Here is a 25622-nt window from a genome sequence, read left to right as displayed (position 1 = left end):
TCTAAGGAAGCATTGAAGAGGTCCGTCTGCGGAGCCGACAGAACTTCTCCGAGTTCCTTAAGCACCCTCGGGTGTATCCCATCAGGCCCCATCACTCTGTCTACTTTTAGTTTGGCAAGCTCCTCATGAACACAGTCCTCCGTAAACGGGTCTTGGTCTGCCATACATCCATCCTCTTTAGCCTTTGTTTTCTGCAGCCCTACCCTCGGTTTTTCATTTGTGAACACAGAGCTAAAATAATCGTTAAGCAGTTCAGCTTTATCCTTATCCTCTTCCACATATTTCTGTCCCTCAGCTTTGAGCCTCACAATGCTATTATGGCACTTCCTCTTGTCAATTACATATCTGAAAAAGGTCTTGTACCCCAATTTTACCGTATTAGCTTACTTTTCCTCCATTTGCCACTTTGCTTTCCTGATAGCTTTTCCAGCTTCTCTTCACTTATTTAGAAATTCTCTCCTGTCTTCATCTTTCTGAGTCGTCTTATAATGTGCAAAGGCTAGCCTCCTTTCCCTTATATTTTCAGCTATTACATTCGAGTACCAGAGAGGCCTTCTTTTTCTCTTACTTTTATGTAATTTTCTAACATAAAGGTTAGTTGCCTTTAATATAGCTCCTTTCAGTCTTGTCCATTGCTGTTCTACATCCTTCAGCTGTTCCCATCCCGCTAACTGTTCCTTGAGAAATTCCCCCATCTCGGCAAAGTTAGTTCCTTTGAAATCCAGGACCTTCAATCTCGAATGAGCCCTCTCTTCTGTTTTAATATTGAACCATACCAGTGGAGTAACTTCCCATTTTAGGTCCCTGATTTGGAGGTGGCCAAGGTCAAACTATCACCTTATCAGAAACATAGCACATCAAGCTGCAATGCATCAAGTCACCTGGGCCCATTTCTTTTCAAAGGCTTCCTTCCAACCTTTTAACGAGGCAGAGATATTTTCGTATCTCCTTATTCTGTTGCAAATCCACTTCCATTGCCTGAAAGAGGGGCCCTGTATGCACTCGTATCTGCATACATAGGGCCACTTGCAAGCCAGATACTGGTGCAAAGAAACCCCACCAACCATGGAGTTTAAACGTTGACCTGATTATATTTATTGAGTTTTCAAAATAGTTACAGAACTCAATCTTGGTCAAGAAAAAGCAAAATGCTTCATATAAGTATTACTCAAAAACAAATTAGGAAAAAGATACTAGCAAAGCCACTAATCAACTTGTAATTCTTTTGAAAATTGACCCGATTGTGTTGGGGAGCTGAAGAGGGAGGAGGAACCATTAAAGCATTGTTCTTCAACGTAAGGCCTGGGGGGGGGGGGGGGGAGGTCTGTGGCAGCCCCTGGAGAGTTTTCGGTTTTTTGGATTTTTGTTTTTTTTTCTGCTACTCTCTGCCTCTCTACCCAAGCTCAGAACAGAATGGAGGAAGTGGATAGGGTGAAGAGCCACATGCTTGAAAGGCAAGGCATTTCTAGATAGGCAAAGGGAATGCATTTGGAAATGCATACCTCCTTGAGGATACCCTCAGTGAAAAGTTTAAAGGCGTGCTGGTGGGAATAGATGTCATTGACACACACTGTTCAACAGTGTTGCAGCCCTCCATGGGAATATATTTGGCAGCTGTTCTTCAGCTTGTCATGCATTATTTCATTATGTATGTAATTTTGTTCCTTGCTTAGAATTTTATGATAATGCAGGTTATAAATAAATTTTATTATTAATTATCCAAAGTGGCCCTGACTTAAAAATTAGTGAAGACCATGGGATTAAAGTATAGAGTAGGCATAATGGATCCATAGTTCTCAGATTAAGTAAGATCTGCACTATTGCACCCTTTTCAGTATTTATCTACAATCATGTTTTATTCATGTGTTAACCTCACAAATGTTTTTTTAACCTGATGCACAGCTGTAAAAACAGATGCTGCTTGCAGTGCCTCCAGGAAATGTATTGCATGGTATCTGACTGATATATCTGTAATTTATTTACAGAGAAATGAAAACAATAGAAAGGCAGTATGCTCCACCACAAGCCAACCACCTTGATTCTTACAAGGGGTGTGCTGAGGCTGAAGCTGTTCATAGGCAGGAATACTTTCCTAAAGCAGATGAAACATTTTCATTTGAAAATCACAAAGATACAAGAAAGGAAAGGGAAGATGAAGAGTGTTACACTTTCAAAAATGACATCCTGGAGGGAAAGCAAGGAAAACCCAAGCATTCAGAAGCTAATTTGGTGTACAAAGAGTTAGTGCCCAGGACATCTCGGTCCCGAACAGTTCAGCCTCAGCCATTGAAGAATGGAACGCTGTCTAACTTGTTGAATGCAGGCACTAGTCCAGTGCACTACAATGGTACTAATGGATATAAAAGAGGAATTACTCCCAAATCAACAAACCCAGACAAAGAGACACAAAGGAAAACCAACATAGCGCAAGTGGAGCACTGGATCAAAGTGCAAAAAGGAGACTCCAAAAGGTGAGAAAAAGACCAGCTTTTTAAAGGTGGGCTGGTAACATGTCCCAACACTCATTGAACAGAAACTACTACCATGTCTTCTTTCTGTCTGTCTGTCCGTCCATTGCCCCAGGTACAGAAACTTAGATTGTGAGCCCTCTAGATACAAAGAAAATACCTACTTATAATGTGTACAGTGCTGCATATGTGTAGTAGTGCTATAGAAATGATTAGTAGTATTTCCTTCCTTCCTTCCAGAGAGGTTTATAATCTTAATAATCACTCTGTTTCTCACCAAAAGCCATACAAGTAACGGTCTTTTGTCGTAAACTTAAATTTGCATTTCCAATGTGTTTTATAAATATCTATGTATGTCTACATCTATCTTTATATGTATAGACAATGGAAATAATGTGTGGGAATCATTTTAAAAGCCATGTAAAATTGTGGAGGTTTATGCATGCAAATGGCTTATGTCATTTCACATATTATGATTTATATCTATCATTTCCACAAGTCTATATGGCTCACAACTGAACTTTCCTAATAAAATAGGACAGACATAGCCCTCCTCTCCCCTCACTCAGAAATCAAAGCAAATTTAATACACAAACACTGTAACTACTCATTGAGTACCAAAGACTTCAACAAAGTTGCGCCTTCAATATTTTCCTGAATTGAATCAAGTACTGGCAAAGTGTTTCAAAAAAGGGGTCCAGCTATACTAAGCATTGTAGATATTACCCTCCCAAGCTTGATTTCCCTTACCAAGGGTACAAACAACATTTGAGTATTTTTAGAGCACAAATTAACTGCAGAATTTTTCAGTCTCAATGTATCACTTAAATATTCACATTTTCCCTCTAGCAAAAGGTGAATGATTAAAAAGCCCAATTTAAAATCAAAACACTGCTTAATAGGGAGCCAGTGTAAATGGTATCTGCTCAGAGGAAAGGAAGGTGAGTAGTGGAGTGCCTCAGGGGTCAGTACTGGAGCTGATTCTGTTTAATATATTTATGAGAGACATTGCTCTCCTTTTTGCGCATGACTTGAAGATAGCCAATAGAATGGATACCCCGGAGGGAGTAGGAAACCATGAGAAAATATCTCAAAAAATTAGAAGAATGATCAAAGGTCTGGCAGTTAAAATTTAATCACTTAATGTGCTCCAGACCAACAATACATATATCCAAATTCTGTTTATTGTAACAAAACACACGCCGACATACATACACACCCATTTATGTCAGAACAAAGCTCAGTCTTGCTTACATAATCTTTATAACAAATTTCTCACATTACACTATAAAACTTCATCAACATATGGTAATATTTAAGCTAAATATTAAGCTGATGAAGCCTGAGGAGTGGAAATCCGGGATTCTGGCTGGATTCTAGTCCTGCTGAGTATATGGGAAGTAGTTCCTCCTGAAGAAGTATCACAAAATGTGGTCATGCATAGAGGAGCTGAGGAACGTTTGGGAATATGTTTAACTTTGGATGGACTGAGCGGATGCTCTTCTGCAATGCTTGAGCACTAACAGAACAGGAGGAAATTGTGCCATTTCATGGAAGAGTAAAGGTTTTTTTTGCAACTGTCTATTGCTGTACGTAACTGTGGAACCATGGGCGTAGACCGGGGGGGGCGAGGGGGGCATTGCCCCCCCCAAACGACGACGACAGTCTTCTTACTGCACACTCTAAGGCTAAGCCTGTACCCCAGCTGCTCCCTCCTGCCTTCCCTCGGTCGGACAGCCGCCGCCGAGAGTCTGTATGAAGCTAAACTCCTGGTAATGGGCTGGCACTGAGACCTGAGGCTGCTTCTTTCTAGCGTTTTCCCTTTCCCCCTCCCCGCTGACATCTCACATCTAACCTCTCCCACTCCCTTGATCGCTGTTGGTAGCAGCGCTGCAGCGATTACAACAGTCTGCCTCGGACTTCCCTGCCACACGTCCCACCTATGTGGAACAGGAAATTGTACCAGAGGAGGAGGGACTTGTAGCAGGGGAGTCCGAGGCAGACTGCTGTTATTGCTGGCTGCAGTGCCGCTACCGGCAGCGATCAACGCAAGTGCAAGGGATAATCGGACTGTGAGGAGGAAGGAAAAGGGAGAGACGCTGAAACCAGGAAGGGGGGGGGGGGGGGGTAAGAAAAGGAGAAAGATGGGAGGTACTGTTCTGCTGGACCTTTGGGAGGAGAGAGGTGATAGAACCATGTGGGTAGGGGTGAATGGAGGGCAGGAGGAGGATCTACAGGATGGAGGGAGAGAGGTGCAGGTCCTGCTGTGCTGGTTATTTGGGGGGGGGGGATGATGGACAGAGAGGAAGAGGTGCTGGATTGGGGGGGGGAGGAGATTGTTAGAAGTGGATTAGCTGGTAGGAGGGAAGAAGGGAGACTGGACTTGGGGAAAGGGGGAGAGACACTGGACCATGAATGGATGGCAGGAATTGAGAGCCAGACATATTGGCCCCAGTAGGGGATGTAGGAGGAAGGGAAGAGAAAAGAGAGTGTCAGGGAGACAGAGAAGCGAGATTCTGGTCATTGAGGGAGCATAGAGACAGGGACACAAAAGGACAGTGCTGGACAGAGAGGGGATAAGGACACACAGGGACAACGCTGGGAGGGAAAAGGGATATTGGAAGATGCTGGACATAGGGTGAGTAAGTTTCAGCGTGCTTGTCTGACATTGCTGTCTGGATGTCTCAACGCCACCTGAAATTAAATATGACCAAAACTGAGCTTCTCATTTTCCCCCCCAAACCCACCTCCCCACACCCCCCGTTTTCTATTTCTGTTAATGGCTCTCTCATTCTCCCTGTCTCCTCAGCTCGAAACCTTGGGGTCATCTTTGACTCTTCTCTCTCCTTCTCTGCTCATATCCAGCAATTGCCAAGACCTGTCGTTTCTTTCTTTACAACATCCGTAAAATCCACCCCTTTCTTTCCGAGCACTCTACCAAAACCCTCATCCACACCCTTGTCACCTCTCGTTTAGACTACTGCAATCTGCTTCTTGCTGGCCTCCCACTTAGTCACCTCTCCCCTCTCCAGTCGGTTCAAAACTCTGCTGCCCGTCTCATCTTCCACCAGGGTCGCTTTACTCTTACTACCCCTCTCCTCAAGACCCTTCACTGGCTCCCTATCCGTTTTCGCATCCTGTTCAAACTTCTTCTACTAACCTGTAAATGTGCTCACTCTGCTGATCCCCAGTATCTCTCCACACTCGTCCTTCCCTACACCCCTTCCCGTGCACTCCGCTCCATGGATAAATCCTTCTTATCTGTTCTCTTCTCCACTACTGCCAACTCCAGACTTCGCGCCTTCTGTCGCGCTGCACCCTACGCCTGGAATAAACTTCCTGAGCCCCTATATCTTGCCCCATCCTTGGCCACCTTTAAATCTAGACTGAAAACCCACCTCTTTAACATTGCTTTTGACTCGTAACCACTCGCCTCCACCTACCCTCTTCTCTTCCTTCCCGTTCACATTAATTGATTTGATTTGCTTACTTTATTTATTTCTTGTCTATTAGATTGTAAGCTCTTTGAGCAGGGACTGTCTTTCTTCTATGTTTGTGCAGCGCTGCGTACGCCTTGTAGCGCTATAGAAATGCTAAATAGTAGTAGTAGTAGTAAAGGGGGAGGTGCTGGAAATGGGGAGGTAAGAAAAAGATGGGGGGGGGGTGCTAGACATTGTATGGGGATGGGGACAAAGAGGGGATATGCTGGTCATGGGAGAAATAATGATATAATGGAGAAGCTGACATGGAAGGGAAGGGGACATGGAGGGATGCTGGATTGAAGTAAGGGAAGGAGGATATGCTGGACAGAAGAGGGTGTGAGAAAGAGAATATACTGGTCAGAGGAGTGAAAATAGAGAGGGTGCTTTATAGAAAATAGAAAGAGAGGGTGCTGGAAGAGGGGAGAGTTAGCAAAAAAAAAAGAACAGGAATAACAGGATGAAGAATGGGATGATTGGGGTGAGGGACATGAAAAGCTGTAGGTAGATGTGGTTGAATAAAGGAGATTGAATACTACAAATGAAGTCTGAGCAGACTGAGAGAGAGAAAAATAAATGAAGGAAAGCTGAAGGGAAAAGATCAAAGTTAGAGATGGATATAGGAGAAGAAGTGAAGAAGACAGGAAGGGAGAGAAAAAATAGGAGATGGACTGGAGATCTTGTAAAGAAAGTTAAGGAAAGCAGAAACAGGATGGGCAGGGGAGAAAGGAGAATTGCTGGACAACAGGGATTGATGGAGGGAGTTGCTGGACATGGATGGATGGATGGAGAGGAGGGCAGGGGAGAGAATAGAAATCGCTGGACATGGAGTGGAGGGCAGGGGAAGGAGAATTGCTGGACATGGATGGATGGAGGGGAAAGGGGAGAGAGGAAATTTGCTGGATATGGATGAACGGAGGAGAGGGCAGGGGAGAATGGAGAGTTGCTGGACATGGATGGATGGGGGGGCATGGGAGAGAGGAGAATTGCTGAACATGGATGGATGAATGGAGGGGGCAGAGGACAGGACATTTGCTGGATATGAGTGGATGGAGGAGAGGGCAGGGGAGAATGGAGAGTTGCTGGACGGACGGATGGATGGCGGGAGGGAGGGAGGGGAGAGAAGTCAGGAAGGAGATGCACATGGAGGGGAGGGAAGAGAGGAGAAATGCTGGACATGGATGGAGTGGAGGGCAGGGAAGAGAGGAGAAATGTTAGACAAGGATGGAGGAAAGGAAAGACAAAGGAAGGAGATGCACATTGATGGAGGGGAAGGGAGAGATGAGAAATGCTGGACATGGATGGAGGGGAGGGAAGACAGAGGAAGTAGATGCACATGGATGGAGGGGAGTGAGGAGAAATGCTGGATATGGATGTGGGGAAACTGCTGAGTTTAAGGGCTGGTTTGGAACACGTTGAGGGCAGATACTGAAACTCGAGGAAGGATAGGGACAGGGCTACAGATGGTAGACAGGACGCATAAGGACACAGGAGGATGGTGGACATGGTGAGAGAAAAAATATCAAATGGAAAGAAGACTTCATAAAACAGAAGCAAATAGAAAAACTAAATGATCAGACAACAAAGGTAGAAAAAAGTATTTTATTCAGAATTTATTCATTGGAATATGTCAGCTTTTTGAAATGTGCATCTGTGATATTTTGCATTGTAAGTTTCAATTTTTCTGGCATTGCGGCATGCTGAGTCTGACTTCTTGAGTTAACTTTCCAGTTCAGTATTTTGCCTTCATATTTTTTGATTTCTAGTTCCTTGTGTCATGTCTGTTTTGTCATGTGTTTTTCATGTATGATCAAGGTGCAGTATTCTGCTAGCGTGTAGTATTTGCAGCCCTTTTTGTTTTGCTTTTTTTCACGAGGTAGTGTATTGGTGTTTTAGAGCCTAGCGTAATTACAGTTCTGCCTTTTCACGCATAAAGTTGTAGCTTGTCCTGTCCTTGGAATTAGTGCTGTTATGGTTTAGTAAGGATATGAGTGTGGTTTTGCACAAGTTTGTGTATAGCGTTTTGCAGTGGAGAGATTGTGTGTTAGCCTTACTGAGGTGGCACCAAAACATTAGAAAGGGTTTAGAGCCTAAATCATGACACACTACCTCTTGAAGGATTTACATATGGAGCCTATGCATTTCTAAGGTCAACACTGGCATGGTATGGGAAAGGGGGTAGGGAAATACTACTGGAGAGGAAGAGGGGAGTGCTGGAGGAAGGAAGGAAGGAAGGGAGAAAGAGCTGGCTTGATATCTCATACATATTCATTATGGTTATTCCACAAAAAAGCCAGCTTTTTTTCCCCTTCCTTCCTCCATATTAGTATATTCATTTGCATATATATATATATATATATATATATATATATATATATATATGCAAATGAATATGCTAATATGCTCCGCCCCATCCTTTGCACCCCCCAAATGAAACAGTCAAACTATGCCCATGTGTGGAACTGTGTTACAAAAGGAGATTTTGATTTGCATGCAACTGATACCAAATGCATGCATATTGACCAAAGCATAACAAACCTTTTTTCCATCTGAGGTCAGATAACAGGAGGATTTGATATGTGGAGGGGCATAATCGAACGCGAACGCCCATCTCCATCGGCGTCTATGTCCAAAAACGGGTTTGTGAAGAGGCGGGACAGACCGTATTATCGAAAAAGATGGGCGTCCATCTTTCGTTTCAAAAATACGATTTGTACGGACCAAATGCCATGGATTTGGTCCCTTCTGAGATGGGCGGGGGTTTTTTTGCGATAATGGAAACTAAAAACGCCCAGCTCAGAAACGTCCCAATCCAAGCCATTTGGTTGTGGGAGGGACAAATGTACAACACTAGCTCTTAGGGGTGAAGGGGGCAACTACATGTGGGTACAGTGTGTTTTAGAGGCCTCCCATTTACCACCACAAGTGTTACTGGTGGGAGGGATGGGCCTGGGTCTGCTCCTGCCTGAACTGCACTGCAGTATCCACTAAAAGTGCACTGCAGTATCCACTAAAAGTGCTCCAGGGACAGGACTTGTTGCTGGTGTATAACCTTGGCACAGCAGTTGACAGCTGAAGACTAATCTCACTGAAAACGTCCTTTATTTGAATAAGCACCTTTACTCACAGTTAACTGCAGATCAGAGGTTGTGCCCCACTGGCAATGAGTCTCGTTGGTACTGAGATTAGCAGTAGGTCCGAGCTGGCAGAATAGTGTACAATGCCCTCTTTCAGCAACATTCAAGGTAAGAACTAAGTGCTGTAACGTGGCTAACACATGAAAGGGATCTAAAAGTGTCTTACACAAATGGCCACTACCTCATGGACTACCGGAAACAAAACAGGGCACACTTTGACCCAGTAAGCAGAGGGAAAAGCACCATGGGAGTAGAGCCTACCAACTACCAACATCGTGAGCATTTAACACAAGCTAGTGGAATCACGGAGCCCAATACCCTACACCCATCACAATGCATTGCTGATGTGACTCTGCAGTGCCCTTAACAGAAAAGGTGTCACACTCACCCGAGACCCACATCAGAACCAGGGAAAGGCTATCAGAGGATAGAACACATTCTGCTATCATGGAGGTGGGTACGGCATTTGAGGCTGGCATACAGGCTGGGAAAAAAAGTTTGTAAAGTGGGTTTTTGTTGGTGGGAGGGGGTTCGTGACCACTGGGGGAGTTAGGGGAGGTCATCCCCAATTCCCTCCAGTGGTCATCTGGTAAGTTGAGGCACTTTTTGGGGACTTGGACCTGAAAAAAAAAGGGTCCAAATAAAGCTGACCAAATTCTCGTCAAAAACGCCCTTCTTGTTTCGATTATCAGCTAAAGATGCCCATCTCTCCTCAGCCGATAACCATGCCCCAGTCCCGCCTCCGACACGCCCCAGTGATCTTTGTTAGTCTCCGTGACGGACTGCAGTTGAGGACGCCAAAAATCGGGTTTCGATTATACCGATTTGGGCGCCCACGGGAAACGGACGCTCATCTCCTGATTTGGGTCGAAATATGGGCGCCCTTCTCTTTCGAAAATAAGCCTGAAATTTATTCAAAGTTGTTAAATAGCAAGAGGATTGTGAAAAATTACAAGAGGACCTTACAAGATAGGGAGACTGGGCGTCTAAAAGGCAGATGAATTTTAATGTGAGCAAGTGCGAAGTGATGCATTTGGGAAAGAGGAACCCGAACTATGGCTACGTAAAGCAAGATTCCACATTAGGAGTCACCGACCAAGAAAGGGATCTCAGCGTTCTTGTTGATGATACATTGAAACCCTCTGTTCAGTGTGCTGCGGCAGCTAAGAAAGCAAATAGAATGTTAGGTATTATTAGGAAAGGAATGGAAAACAAAAGTGAGGACATTATAATGCCTTTGAATCAGTCCATGGAGCGAATATTGTGTTCAACTCTAAGTACGTAAGTATTGCCATACTGGGAAAGACCAAAGGTCCATCGAGCCCAGCATCCTGTTTCCAACAGTGGCGAATCCAGATCAGAAATACCCGGCAAGATCCCAAAAATGTACAAAACATTTTATACAGCTTATCCCAGAAATAATGGATTTTCCCCAAGTCCATTTAATAACGGTCTATGGACTTTTCCTTTAGGAAGCCGTCCAAACCTTTTTTAAACTCGACTAAGCTAACCGCCTTTACCACATTCTCTGGCAACGAATTCCAGAGTTTAAATACATGTTGAGTGAAGAAAAATTTTCTCAGATTCGTTTTAAATTTACTACATTGTAGCTTCATCGCATGCCCCCTAGTCCTAGTATTTTTGGAAAGCGTGAACAGACGCTTCACACCTACCCGTTCAACTCCACTCATTATTTTATAGACCTCTATCATATCTCCCCTCAGCCGCCTTTTCTCCAAGCTGAAGAGCCCTAGCCGCTTTAGCCTTTCTTCATAGGGAAGTCGTCCCATCCCCCTTGTCATTTTCGTCGCCCTTCTCTGCACTTTTTCTAATTCCACTATATCTTTTTTGATACAGTGACCAGAATTGAACACAATATTTGAGGTGCGGTCGCACCATGGAGCGACACAAGGCATTATAATATCCTCATTTTTGTTTTCCATTCCTTTCCTAATAATACCTAACATTCTATTTGCTTTCTTAGCCGCAGCAGCACACTGAGCAGAAGGTTTCAATGTATCATCGACGACACCTAGATCCCTTTCTTGGTCCGTGACTCCTAACGTGGAACCTTGCATGACGTAGCTGTAATTTGGGTTCCTCTTTCCCACATGCATCACTTTGCACTTACTTACATTAAACCTCATCTGCCATTTAGATGCCCAGTCTCCCAGTCTCGTAAGGTCCTCGTAATGTTTCACAATCCTCCCGCGATTTAACGACTTTGAATAACTTTGTGTCATCAGCAAATTTATTTACCTCACTAGTTACTCCCATCTCTAGGTCATTTATAAATATGTTAAAAAGCAGCGGTCCTACCACAGAGCCCTGGGGAACCCCTCTGTCTACCCTTCTCCATTGAGAATACTGACCATTTAACCCTAATCTCTGTTTTCTATCTTTTAACCAGTTTTTAATCCACAATAGAACACTGCCTCCTATCCCATGACTCTCCAATTTTCTCTGGAGTCTTTCATGAGGTACTTTGGCAAACATAAGTAATGCCACACTGGGAAAAGACCAAGGGTCCCTCGAGCCCAGCATCCTGTCCACGACAGCAGCCAATCCAGGCCAAGGGCACCTGGCAAGCTTCCCAAACGTACAAACATTCTATGCATGTTATTCCTGGAATTGTGGATTTTTCCCAAGTCCATTGAGTAGCGGTTTATGGACTTGTCCTTTAGGACACCATCTAACCCCTTTTTAAACTCTGCCAAGCTAACCGCCTCCACCACGTTCTCCGGCAACGAATTCCAGAGTTTAATTACGCGCTGGGTGAAGAAAAATTTTCTCCGATTTGTTTTAAATTTACTACACTGTAGTTTCATCGTATGCCCCCTAGTCCTAGTATTTTTGGAAAGCGTGAACAGATGCTTCACATCCACCTGTTCCACTCCACTCATTATATTATATACTTCTATCATGTCTCCCCTCAGCCGTCTCTTCTCCAAGCTGAAAAGCCCTAGCCTCCTTAGTCTTTCTTCATAAGGAAGTCGTCCCATCTCCGCTATCAATTTAGTCGCCCTTCGCTGCACCTTTTCCAGTTTCACTATATCTTTCTTGAGATGCGGCAACCAGAATTGAACACAATACTGAAGGTGCGGTCGCACTATGGAGCGATATAACGGCATTATAACATCCTCACACCTGTTTTCCATACCTTTCCTAATAATACCCAACATTCTATTCGCTTTCCGAGCCACAGCAGCACACTGAGCAGAAGGTTTCAGTGTATTATCGACGACGACACCCAGATCCCTTTCTTGGTCCATAACTCCTAACGTGGAACCTTGCATGACGTAGCTATAATTCAGGTTATTTTTTCCCACATGCATCACCTTGCACTTGCTCACATTAAACGTCATCTGCAATTTAGTCGCCCAGTCTCCCAGTCTCGTAAGGTCCTTCTGTAATTTTTCACAATCCTGTCGCGAATTAACTTTCTGTCATCAGCAAATTTAATTACCTCGCTTGTTACTCCCATCTCTAAATCATTTATAAATGTATTAAAAAGCAGCGGTCCTAGCACAGATCCCTGAGGAACCCCACTAACTACCCTTCTCCATTGTGAATACTGCCCATTTAACCCTACTCTCTGTTTCCTATCCTTCAACCAGTTTTTAATCCACAATAGGACTTTTCCTCCTATCCCATGACCCTCCAATTTCCTCTGTAGCCTTTCATGAGGTACCTTGTCAAACGCCTTTTAAAAATCCAGTTACACAATATCAGCCGGCTCCCCTTTATCCACATGTTTGTTCACCTCTTCAAAGAAATGTAGTAGTTTGGTGTGGCAAGATTTCCCTTCACTAAATCCATGTTGAGTTTGTTTCATTAATCCATACTATCAAGGTAAGGTATACACATATGAGTTTATCTTGTTGGGCAGACTGGATGGACCATGCAGGTCTTTTTCTGCCGTCATCTACTATATTACTATGTTTTGAATATGCTCTGTAATTTTGTTCTTAATAATAGTCTCTACCATTTTCCCCGGCACCGACGTCAGATTCACCGGTCTATAATTTCCTGGATCTCCTCTGGAACCTTTTTGAAAAATCGGCGTTACATTGGCCACCTTCCAATCTTCCGGTACCACGCTCGATTTTAAGGATAAATTACATATTTCTAACAATAGCTCCGCAAGCTCAGTTTTCAGTTCTATCAGTACTCTGGGGTGAATACCATCCGGTCCAGGAGATTTTCTACTCTTCAGTTTGTAGAACTGCCCCATTACATCGTCCAGGTTTACAGAGAATTCATTAAGTTTCTCCGACTCATCAGCTTTGAATACCATTTCCGGCACTGGTATCCCACCCAAATCTTCCTTGGTGAAGACCGAAGCAAAGAATTCATTTAATCTGTCCACTACGGCTTTGCCTTCCCTGATCGCCCCTTTTACTCCTCGGTCATCTAGTGGTCCAACTGATTCTTTTGCCGGCTTCCTGCTTTTAATATACCTAAAAAAAATTTACTATGTGTTTTTGCCTCCAACGCAGTATTTTTTTAAAATCCCTCTTAACTCTCCTTATCAGCGCTTTGCATTTGACTTAACATTCCTTATGCCGTTTCTTATTATTTTCAGTTGGCTCCTTCTTCCATTTTCTGAAGGATTTTCTTTTAGCTCTAATAGCTTCCCTCACCTCACTATTTAACCATGCTGGCTGTCGTTTGGTCTTCCGTGCTCCTTTTTTAATAAGCGGGATATATTTGAACAGCATCCACGCCTGATGTAAATTTTTGACCCTTGCAGTCACTCCTCTAAGTTTTCTTTTCACTGTTCTTCTCATTTTATCAGTCTCCTTTTTTAAAGTTAAACGCTAACGTATTTGATTTCCTGTGTATACTTACTTCAAAGCTAATATCAAATCCGATCATATTATGATCACTGTTATCAAGCGGCCCCATCACCATTACCTCCCGCACCAGATCATGCGCTCCACTAAGGACTAGGTCTAGAACTTTTCCTTCTCTCGTCGGTTCCTGTACCAGCTGCTCCGTAAAGCTGTGCTTGATTTCTTCAAGTAATTTTACCTCCCTAGCGTGTCCTAATGTTACATTTACCCAGTCAATATCGGGGTAATTGAAATCACCCATTATTATTGTGTTGCCCAGTTTGTTTGCATCCCTAAGTTCCTTTAACATTTCTGCATCCATCTGTTCATCCTGGCCAAGCGGACGGTAGTACACTTCTATCATTATCCTTTTCCCCTTTACACATGGAATTTCAGTCCACAGTGATTCCAAGAAGTGTTTTGTTTCCTGCAGAATTTTCAATCTATTTGATTCAAGGCTCTCGTTAATATACAATGCTACCCCTCCACCAATTCGATCCACCCTATCACTACGATATAATTTGTACCCCGGTATGACAGTGTCCCACTGGTTATCCTCCTTCCTCCAGGTCTCAGAGATGCCTATTATAGTAATTTTTCATTTAGTGCAATATATTCTAACTCTCCCATCTTATTTCTTAGGCTCCTGGCATTCGCATATAGACATTTCAAACTGTGTTTGTTACTCCTATTTACATCATGCTTAGTACTTGACAGTACTAATTTGCAATCTTTTGTCAGATTTTTATTTTTATTTAGGGACATCTAATCTACTACAGTCTCTTTTGCAACCTCACTATCAGGATACCCTATCTTCCCTGTTTTGGTGATATCTTTGAAAGATATCTTATCCTGAACCATACGCTTTTGAGTGACTGTCGGCCTTCCCCCCATTTCTAGTTTAAAAGCTGCTCTATCTCCTTTTTAAATGCCAATGCCAGCAGCCTGGTCCCACCCTGGTTAAGGTGAAGCCCATCCTTTCGGAATAGGCTCTCCCTTCCCCAGAATGTTCCTAACAAATCTAAAACCCTTCTCCCTGCACCATCGTCTCATCCACGCATTGAGACTCTGGAGCTCTGCCTGTCTCTTGGGCCCTGCGTTTGGAACAGGTAGCATTTCAAAAAATGCTACCCTAGAGGATCTGGATTTGAGCTGGTCATCGCATCTCAAAAAAGATATAGTGGAATTAGAAAAGGTACAGAAAAGGGCAACGAAAATGATAAAGGGGATTGGACGATTTCCCTATGAGGAAAGGCTGAAGCATCTAGGGCTTTTCAGCTTGGAGAAAAGACTGCTGAGGTCTATAAAATAATGAGTAGAGTGGAACAGGTAGACGTGAATCGTTTGTTTACTCTTTCCAAAAATACTGCGATGAAGCTACAAAGTAGTAAATTTAATACGAATCATTGAAAATTTTTCTTCACTCAACTTGTATTTAAACTCTGGAATTCGTTGCCAGAGAATGTGGTAAAGGCAGTTAGCTTAGCGGGGTTTAAAAAAGGTCTGGAGCACTTCCTAAAGGAAAAGTCCATAGACCATTATTAAATTGACCTGGGGAAAATCCACTGCTTATTTCTGGGATAAGTAGCATAAAATGTATTGTACTTTTTTGGGATCTTGCCAGGTATTTGTGACCTGGATTGACCACGGTTAGAAACAGGATACTGGGCTTGATGGACCTTTGGTCTGTCCCAATGTGGCAATACTTATGTACTTATTAAATTTACCTTATGAACCGATGAGTCATGTCCTTGCATAAAAGTGCAGGGGGTGGGGAGCCTTGTCTTTGATGCACAGGGAGGGAAAGCCATCCCCTACACAGCCCTGTTCCCTTCCTCCTCCCCCCCCCACCAGGCTGCAAAATTAGCAATAACACTCTTTCTAACCCCGCAAGACCTCCAGAATCAAACACCGTGCCTCCCCTGCTATTCTGCACCTCTCGCCATCGTCTCGTTCAAAGCACCCGAGACTCTGAGTTTTAACACGGCACCAGCGCATGGAGAGCTCCGGATCAGCTACAAGGGACAACATAATGTGAACATTATTGCCACATGCCATCACCCCCCTCCATACCCTCACTGATTGGGCAAAACTTCAAAGAGAAAGCGAGGCAACTACCCTCCACCTGTGCTTCGGCCTTGCTGCATGCAGGAAAGGGTGAAATTTCCAAAGAGAAAACTAGGCATTCTCTCCCATGCACCGGCCACTCAGGAAACTCGCATACCCGTGCGTACACCACCACACCTAGGCAGAGAGAGGGTGCTGGCCTTGTGGTTGCAGCTTATAAGTTCTGCTGTGCCTCCCGTCAGTGCCCTCTCTCGAAGTCGCATGTCTATGACGCGTTGCTTCCTCGTGGCTCCCGTGATTGTAGGAGAGCGGGGGCAGAGCTAAGGGCACAGCTGCTGGGCACCCTGGCCCATTGCCTTCCCATTCCTTGCCACTGTGCGCTGCTACTGCCCCCCAGTCCAGCGGCATTTTTAAAAGGCTAAAACAAACTGCAAATTTTTCCTCTATTGTACTTTAAGTGTGCAAATAAATTATCTCAAATTTTGTTTATAGCAAATAGCAGGTGGAAATGTGCATATATATTTTTGGTGGTTATATCTGCTGCACAATTTGGGTGATTTGTTTAGAAAATGACACTTTATATTTGGATCCAGCTACACAAATATACTGAACAATTCTAAATATCCATTAGTAGCATTCATTGTATTTACTTCAGGAAGGTAGAAAGCTGTGCTAACCATGCTGAAATTTGATACTTAGCGCTGTAAGGTTTTTTTTTTAATAGATAATGATCTACAAGGGTTATCCTTTAGGCTTACGTGGAAGGAGAAAGTTTGATGTAATGTCTGAGAGACTGTATTCTTTTTTTTCCCTCTCTCTGTGTTATCTTGTAACACAATTCTAATGCATCTTCTGTGCCAAGATTTTAAAAGGCTACAATCACTCTACTGTTGTATACTCAAATGAGCTAGATTTCTGCTTATTCAAATTTCTGGTTTGGGGCATTTTTCCAGAAAAAAGAAAATATACACATTGACAGTTCTTGCAGTCCTGTCTTTTTTTTTTTTATTTTGTTTATTTTGTTTATCATTTTACTTAATTACATTCACATTTATCACATAAATGTAAGGAAATACAGAAATTAATATAAAAAGGAAAACATTTTCTCTCAACAATATATACTTACATAATTGTCCACAATTGGAAGATCCAAGATCAAGAAAACACAATCTTAAAGAAAATAAGAAAAACTCAAAATGGTTAATCTTACACTTCACATTTTCTGAGGGAGGAAGGTTAATCGGTTATTGCAGCCGGTACAGTGGTAACTGAAGGAAGTTGCTGCAGAGGATTCTTCATCTGTTTCCACAAACTCTTATAATTTCTTAGGTCTTGCAGTCCTGTCTTTATATGAATTGTCTTCTGTAACCTTTCAGCACATGGCTGTTCGTTCATCATACTTTTTCTATTTTTTTTCCTGATATTGTGTAAAAAAAAATAGGGTTACCATACGTCCGGATTTCTCCGGACATGTCCTGTTTTTGAGGACATGTCCGGGGGGTTTTGGCCGCCCGCCCTTTTGTCCGGATTTCTGGGCGGGCGGCGGCACCATGGGTCTCCCACAATTGACAAGTTAGCAGCTGCTGGGGATGATATCCTGCCTTTTTGAATTAGCCTGTTGCTTCTTAGAATTGTAAAAATGAAACAGGGTGTGAATGCGATTTGTATTGCGTTTAGAACTTCCACTCGATCTGAGAAAGAAAAAAAAAAATTCCAGGACGCGTTGCTGAAACCCGACAAGTACCTACCACTACCAATTAGCCACGCACAATAAGTTTTATCCCCGCCCCTCCAAAATCTTGATTGGTTAGTGTCTATAGGACAGTCTGCAATTCTAAGCAGTGATTGGTTTTAGTAATCGGCAATCTATAGCTTAGATCCAATTGGTGCCAGTGAACACCTTTTTATCCCACCGGAGCACAATGATTATGTAAATTAAAATGTAGTTGTTGCAGTGCTCGTTCTCAGGTTCTCTATGGAACTGTCCTATCAGTCAGCGGGAAGCAGTAAGTAGCGGACAGGGAGCAAAGCATTTAGGCTGTGATGTGGGCGATACTGCTTTCGATTCGGGCTTAAATGACAAGAGTGGAATGAATGGAGCAGAATAGAACAGCTAGGGCTAGTGAGGACTGTCTGGTTATGCAACAGGCTCTGACTGACTGCAGAGCAGATAAATAGTCAAAATGAGCATGCCACCTCCAGGCCATCCCAGTAAAATCAGGACATATGGTAATTCTATCACTTAAAGAGTCATGGTAGTTTGTAAGGAAGTAAAGAGAAACCTAAAAGAGTGCTAATGTGTACATTTTCTGTTGATCTTGGCTACCGTAAGTAGTCCTGCAGCCTTTGGTCATGGATTAGCACTGCAAGAATACAGAGGGAGATTCATGGCTAACTATGTCACTGTGGTTCTTAGTGGAACCGGTTTTATTAAGTTTTGCTGGTAGGGATCTAGCCTGCAATTGCACATTCCTGTCAGCAATTATGTGGAACAAGTTGGAAGAAGCAGGGTTTCCTAAAGCTGAGCTTTTAAAGGCAAAGTGAAATGTTCTCCTCCCACCCTCAGTTGCTTGATTGCATTCACTAGGTGTAAAGTTTTATGTTGTTATGGCAACTTGTTTGAGCCATAGCACATGCGCTCACTGATTGGGCCTGCTGAGTGGGAAAATTCGTTTGGACATGCGCAGGAATTTGTTCCTTATAATACTGGGCAGGAAATAAGGATAGGCAACTGAAAAATTGAAGGTGGAAAAAATAAAGATATACATTTTTTTTTTTATTTCATAAAAGATTGGCTATGTAGAAAGGGGGCGGGGCATGTGTTCTCTTTTTTTTTTAGGGGGGGGGGGACGAAAAATGGTAACTCTAGTAAAAAAGATATTTATTGATGGTGTACTAATGATCCTGCTTAGCTTTATAATCTGTATCTTATTTCAGTGACTTATTTAGTACAATGTAGCATGCATATATTCATGCATTTCTGTTTTTTACCCTGCAGTTTCCTACTGCTTCTCTATACCTCCAGTTCACTTGGAGCCAGGGCTGGCATCTAGGCCATGAGCCTTCATTTGTAACTCCCTGGAGATTTTCCCCTTGTTTTGTATCCCCTCTTTTCCAGCTGGTCTGGTTATTGCAGTAACAGCCATCAGGTGGGACTGTCCTAGGCCTCTTCTGCAATCCTGCAATTATAGCACTAGATGTCGCTCTTGAGCAGTGATTACAGCTCTCTGCTCTGCCTCAGCAGCACCCCAACTAACCCAGGGAACAGAAATCCTATCAGGATCAAAATAGGAATCTTGCACATGGCACTGCACAGCACTTACCCCTTGAGCCACTGGGCTGACTAGTATCATAATCTAATATTGCCAGGAAAAAATTTGGAGTGTGAACAGGCTAGTCAACCTAACTAAATTTTAGGTTATGGATGTTAAGTTAGTTCAGTATTAAAGCTGGCTTAAGCTTGTATTTTGATGGAACAATAGAGGCTGTGATCTACATGCAGATAATACACAAGAGAACAATGCAGACCAGAGTGAAAGTAGAAATACACTGTTTATTAAAATCAGTTGCCTGACGTGGCCACGTTTTTCCTCCCGTAGGCTGCATCAGGGGCTTATCATTCCACTATAAAAGTACCATAAAAACAAATAATTAAAAAATATATTAATTAAATCCAGTTAAAAATAAGTAATCCAAATAAAAACTAACCCAAAAGCAAGTACAGACATATGTTAATTAGCATAATAATAAAAATATTATTCAGTCAGTATGTTGACACATTCAATTATTAATCTTTAAAAAACACATACAAAACATATAGTCATATATGCCTCTTAAACAAAACAACTTAAAAGGACATACCTATCAGGGTCCCTAAAGGCACATATACCTGATAGCAGCTGAAACAACCACTACAGCAGCAAATTGAAATTGCTTAAGGAAATAAAAAAGAAAACACAAATAAACGCTAAAAAGCCAAGTCAGCTCAAGACAGAATGATACTCAAATTCATCAAAATTTCAAGGGACCTGTTTACAAAGGTGTGCTAGCGTTTTTAGTGCATGATAACTATGTAAACGTCTATAGGAATATTATAACCATCTACACGGTTAGCGCGTGTTAATTTTTAGTGTGCACTAAGGGGTTCTTTTACTAAGCCACGGTAAAATGTGGCCTGCAGTAGTGTAGGCACATGTATTGGGTGCGTGACGGGCCAGTTTTAACCGCGTCTGCAAAAAAGGGCTTTTTTTAATGGACCGGTTTTGGGCGTGCACTTGTAAAACTGAAACCAGTGCACTCCCAAAACCGGCCTGAGCCCTTAACGCCATCCATCGATATTGCGGTAAGGGCTAACGTGCGGTGACTGGTCAGTACATGCCAAATGCTGATTACCACTGGAAACAACGCGTGTGGGAGGAAATAAATCATCCAGACGATATGGGTGCGCTCCAAATCTGAAATTACTTCCAGGGGTTGCAGTAGCCTGGGAGTAGTCTCATTTCGACATGCACGTAGCGCATAACGCGCTTTTGTAAAAGGGCCCCTAATACAGCTAGCATGCCTTTGTAAACAGGGCCCCAAATGCTCAAGTTAGACACATGTCATAATAATTTCCTTACCAAGAGCAGCAAGTAACCTCCTTCTCTCACAGAAAAAGCCTGAAAGCTATTAAAGCAGTGTACATTCAGGGACAGTAGGCATTTTTCTGTCCCTGGGGGACTCAAAATTTGACTTTGTACCTGAGGCAATGGAGGGTTAAGTGACACCTAAGATCATAAGGAGCTGCAATGGGATTTGAACCAGGCTCCCTGGGTTCCGAACCCGCTCCTCTAACCATTAAGCTGCTACTCCACTTTTAATTCAAATTATTAGAAACGTATTGAGGTATACAGTGCTACTTTACTTTATAATAATTTCTAGTGTTGTGCATGGTGCAAAAATTTTACCTTGAATGCATAGCGATATGATTCAGACATGCCACAAAATACTTGTTAAAGAACATAGTAACCTAGTAGATGATGGCAGAAAAAGACCTGCACGGTCCATCCAGTCTGCCCAACAAGATAACTCATATTTGCTGCTTTTTGTGTATACCCTACTTTGATTTGTACCTGTGCTCTTCAGGGCACAGACCGTATAAGTCTGCCCCGCACTATTCCCGCCTCCCAACCACCAGCCCCTCCTCCCAACCACCGGCTCTGGCACAGGCACAGACCGTATAAGTCTGCCCAGCACTATCCTCACCTCCCCACTACCAGCCCTGCCTCCCAACCACCGGCTGTGGCACAGACCGTACAAGTCTGTCCAGCACTGTCCCCGCCTCCCAACCACCAGTCCCGCTTCCCACCACCGGCTCTGGCACAGACCGTATAAGTCTGCCCAGCCCTATCCCCGCCTCCCAACCACCAGCCCCGCCTCCCGATCTTGACTAAGCTCCTGAGAAGATTTCCCTGATGCAGCTATTGCAAAACATAGCACTATGTCAGAGCTATGAGTGTATCACGTTTAAATGAAATGGTCTTTTGAGCTGCCCATCATAAGTACATAAGTAATGCCATACTGGGAAAAGACCAAGGGTCCATCGAGCCCAGCATCCTGTCCACGACAGCGGCCAATCCAGGCCAAGGGCACCTGGCAAGCTTCCCAAACGTACAAACATTCTATACATGTTGTTCCTGGAATTGTGGATTTTTCCCAAGTCCATTTAGTAACGGTTTATGGACTTGTCCTTTAGGAAAGCGTCCAACCCCTTTTTAAACTCTGCTAAACTAACAGCCTTCACCACTTTCTCCGGCAACGAATTCCAGAGTTTAATTATACGTTGGGTGAAGAAAACTTTTCTCCGATTTGTTTTAAATTTACTACACTGTAGTTTCATCGTATGCCCCCTAGTCCTAGTATTTTTGGAAAGCGTGAACAGACGCTTCACATCCACCTGTTCCACTCCACTCATTATTTTATATACCTCTATCATGTCTCCCCTCAGCCGTCTCTTCTCCAAGTTGAATAGCCCTAGCCTCCTTAATCTTTCTTCATAGGGAAGTCGTCCCATCCCCGCTATCATTTTAGTCGCCCTTCGCTGCACCTTTTCCAATTCTATATCTTTCTTGAGATGCAGCGACCAGAATTGAACACAATACTCAAGGTGCGGTCGCACCATGGAGCGATATAACGGCATTATAACATCCTCACACCTGTTTTCAATACCTTTCCTAATAATACCCAACATTCTATTCGCTTTCCTAGCCGCAGCAGCACACTGAGCAGAAGGTTTCAGTGTATTATCGACGACGACACCCAGATCCCTTTCTTCATCCGTAACTCCTAACGTGGAACCTTGCATGACGTAGCTATAATTTGGGTTCTTCTTTCCCATATGCATCACCTTGCACTTGCTCACATTAAACATCATCTGCCATTTAGGCGCCCAGTCTCCCAGTCTTGCAAGGTTCTCTTGTAATTTTTCACAATCCTGTCGCGATTTAACAACTTTGAATAACTTTGTGTCATCAGCAAATTTAATTACCTCGCTAGTTACTCCCATCTCTAAATCATTTATAAATATATTAAAAAGCAGCGGTCCTAGCACAGACTCCTGAGGAACCCCACTAACTACCCTTCTCCATTGTGAATACGGCCCATTTAACCCCACTCTCTGTTTCCTATCGTTCAACCAGTTTTTAATCCACAATAGGACATTTCCTCCAATCCCATGACCCTCCAATTTCCTCTGTAGCCTTTCATGAGGTACCTTGTGAAACGCCTTTTGAAAATCCAGATACACAATATCAACCGGTTCCCCTTTGTCCACATGTTTGTTTACTCCTTCAAAGAATTGAAGTAAATTGGTCAGGCAAGATTTCCCCACACAAAAGCCGTGCTGACTTGGTCTCAGTAATCCATGTCCTCGGATGTGCTCTGTAATTTTGTTTTTAATAATAGCCTCTACCATTTTCCCCGGCACTGATGTCAGACTCACCGGTCTATAATTTCCTGGATCTCCCCTGGAGCCTTTTTAAAAAATCGGCGTTACATTGGCCACCCTCCAATCTTCCGGTACCACGCTCGATTTTAAGGATAAGTTGCATATCACTAGCAGTAGCTCCGCAAGCTCATTTTTCAGTTCTATCAGTAATCTAGGATGAATACCATCCGGTCCAGGAGATTTGCTACTCTTCAGTTTGCGAACTGCCTCATTACGTCCTCCAGGTTTACCATGAAGTCAGTAAGTTTCTCCGACTCGTCCGCTTGAAATACCATTTCCGACACCGGTATCCCACCCAAATCTTCCTCGGTGAAGACCGAAGCAAAGAATTCATTCAATCTCTCCGCTATGTCTTTGTCTTCCTTGATCGCCCCTTTTACCCCTCGGTCATCTAGCAGCCCAACTGATTCTTTTGCCAGCTTCCTGCTTTTAATATACCGAAAAAAGTTTTATTATGTTTTTTTGCCTCTAATGCTATCTTTTTTTCGTAATCCTTCTTGGCCTTCTTTATCTGCGCCTTGCATTTGCTTTGACACTCCTTATGCTGCTTCTTGTTATTTTCAGACTGTTTCTTCTTCCATTTTCTGAAGGCGTTTCTTTTAGCTCTAATAGCTTCCTTCACCTCACTAATGAATGATTATAAGTATTGCCATACTGGGAAAGACCAAAGGTCCATCGAGCCCAGCATCCTGTTTCCAACAGTGGCCAATCCAGGTCAGAAATACCCGGCAAGATCCCAAAAATGTACAAAACATTTTATACTGCTTATCCCAGAAATAATGGATTTTCCCCAAGTCCATTTAATAACAGTCTATGGACTTTTCCTTTAGGAAGCCATCCAAACCTTTTTTTAACTCCGCTAAGCTAACCGCCTTTACTACATTCTCTGGCAACGAATTCCAGAGTTTAAATACACGTTGAGTGAAGAAAAAGTTGCTCAGATTCGTTTTAAATTTACTACATTGTAGCTTCATCGCATGCCCCCTAGTCCAAGTATTTTTGGAAAGCGTGAACAGACGCTTCACACCTACCCGTTCAACTCCACTCATTATTTTATAGACCTCTATCATATCTCCCCTTCAGCTGCCTTTTCTCCAAGCTGAAGAGCCCTAGCCGCTTTAGCCTTTCCTTATAGGGAAGTCGTCCCATCCCCTTTATCATTTTCATCGCCCTTCTCTGCACCTTTTCTGATTCCACTATATCATTTTTGAGATGTGGTGACCAGAACTGAACACAATATTTGAGGTGTGGTCGCACCATGGAGCGATACAAAAGCATTATAATATCCTCATTTTTGTTTTCCATTCCTTTCCTAATAATACCTAACATTCTATTTGCTTTCTTAGCCGCAGCCGCACACTTAGCAGAAGGTTTCAACGTATCATCAACGATGACACCTAGATCCCTTTCTTGGTCCGTGACTCCTAACGTGGAACCTTGCATGACATAGCTATAATTCGTTCCCACATGCATCACTTTGCACTTGCTCACATTAAACGTCATCTGCCATTTAGACGCCCAGTCTCGTAAGGTCTTCTTGTAATTTTTCACAATCCTCCCGCGATTTAACGACTTTGAATAACTTTGTGTCATCAGCAAATTTAATTACCTCACTAGTTACTCCCATCTCTAGGTCATTTATAAATATGTTAAAAAGCAGCGGTCCCAGCACAGAGCCCTGGGGAACCCCTCTGTCTACCCTTCTCCATTGAGAATACTGACCATTTACTACTACTATTTAATCGTACTCTCTGTTTTCTGTCTTTTAACCAGTTTCTAACCCACAATAGAACACTACTTTCTATCCCATGACTCTCCAATTTCCTCTGGAGTCTTTCATGAGGTACTTTGTCAAACGCCATTCTGAAAATCCAGATACACAATATCAACTGGCTCTCCTTTATCCACATGTTTGTTCACCCCTTCAAAGAAATGTAGTAGATTGGTGAGGCAAGATTTCCCTTCACTAAATCCATGTTGACTTTGAGGGGCATAATCGAATGGCGCCGGCCAAATTGATGGGCGGCTATCTTCGGGGCCGGCACCGCGAAGGGGCAGAGCCAAGCGTATTTTCGAAATATGCTTGGCGCAGGCCAAATCGCTCGCCGGGGTTAAATGAGATGGGTGACTCTGATTTTCAGCCATAACAGAAACCGGAGCCAGCCATCTCAAATCCAGCGAAATGTAAGGCATTTGGGCATGGGAGGAGCCAGCATTTCTAGTGCACTGGCCCCCCTGACATGCCAGGACACCAACCTGGCACCCTAGGGGGCACTTTAAAAAATGAATAAAAAAAAACAAAATTAGCTTCCAGGTGCATAGCACCCTTCCCTTGTGTGCTGAGCCCCCCAAATCCCCCCCAAAACCCATTGCCACATCTCTACACTATTACCATAGCCCTAAGGGGTGAAGGGGGGCACCTACATGTGGGTACAGTGGGTTTTTTGGGGCTCCCATTTACCAGCACAAGTGTAACAGGTAGGGGGGGATAGGCCTGGGTCCACCTTCCTCAAGTGCACTGCACCCACTACAAACTGCTCCAGGGACCTGCATATTGCTGTCAGGGAGCTGGGTATGGCATACAGGCTGGCAAAAAACTCTGATTTTTTTTTGTGTGTGGGAGGGGGGTGGTGACCACTGGGGGAGTAAGG

The 25622-nt window shown here is 43.4% G+C and overlaps 1 protein-coding gene across 1 annotated transcript in view; it reads left to right on the top strand.

Moving 5' to 3' along the window:
• The window catches only part of PLEKHA7 (pleckstrin homology domain containing A7), a 927681-nt gene that overhangs the window by 677683 nt on the left and 224376 nt on the right, over positions 1-25622 (top strand). Inside the window, 1 exon segment of the mRNA XM_030201054.1 lies at positions 1986-2471. Coding sequence (XP_030056914.1) covers positions 1986-2471 — 486 coding nt within the window.

This window comes from Microcaecilia unicolor, chromosome 4 (assembly GCF_901765095.1).
Source record: "Microcaecilia unicolor chromosome 4, aMicUni1.1, whole genome shotgun sequence".
Lineage (NCBI taxonomy): Eukaryota > Metazoa > Chordata > Amphibia > Gymnophiona > Siphonopidae > Microcaecilia > Microcaecilia unicolor.
This window is presented reverse-complemented; position numbering and strand designations above follow the sequence as displayed.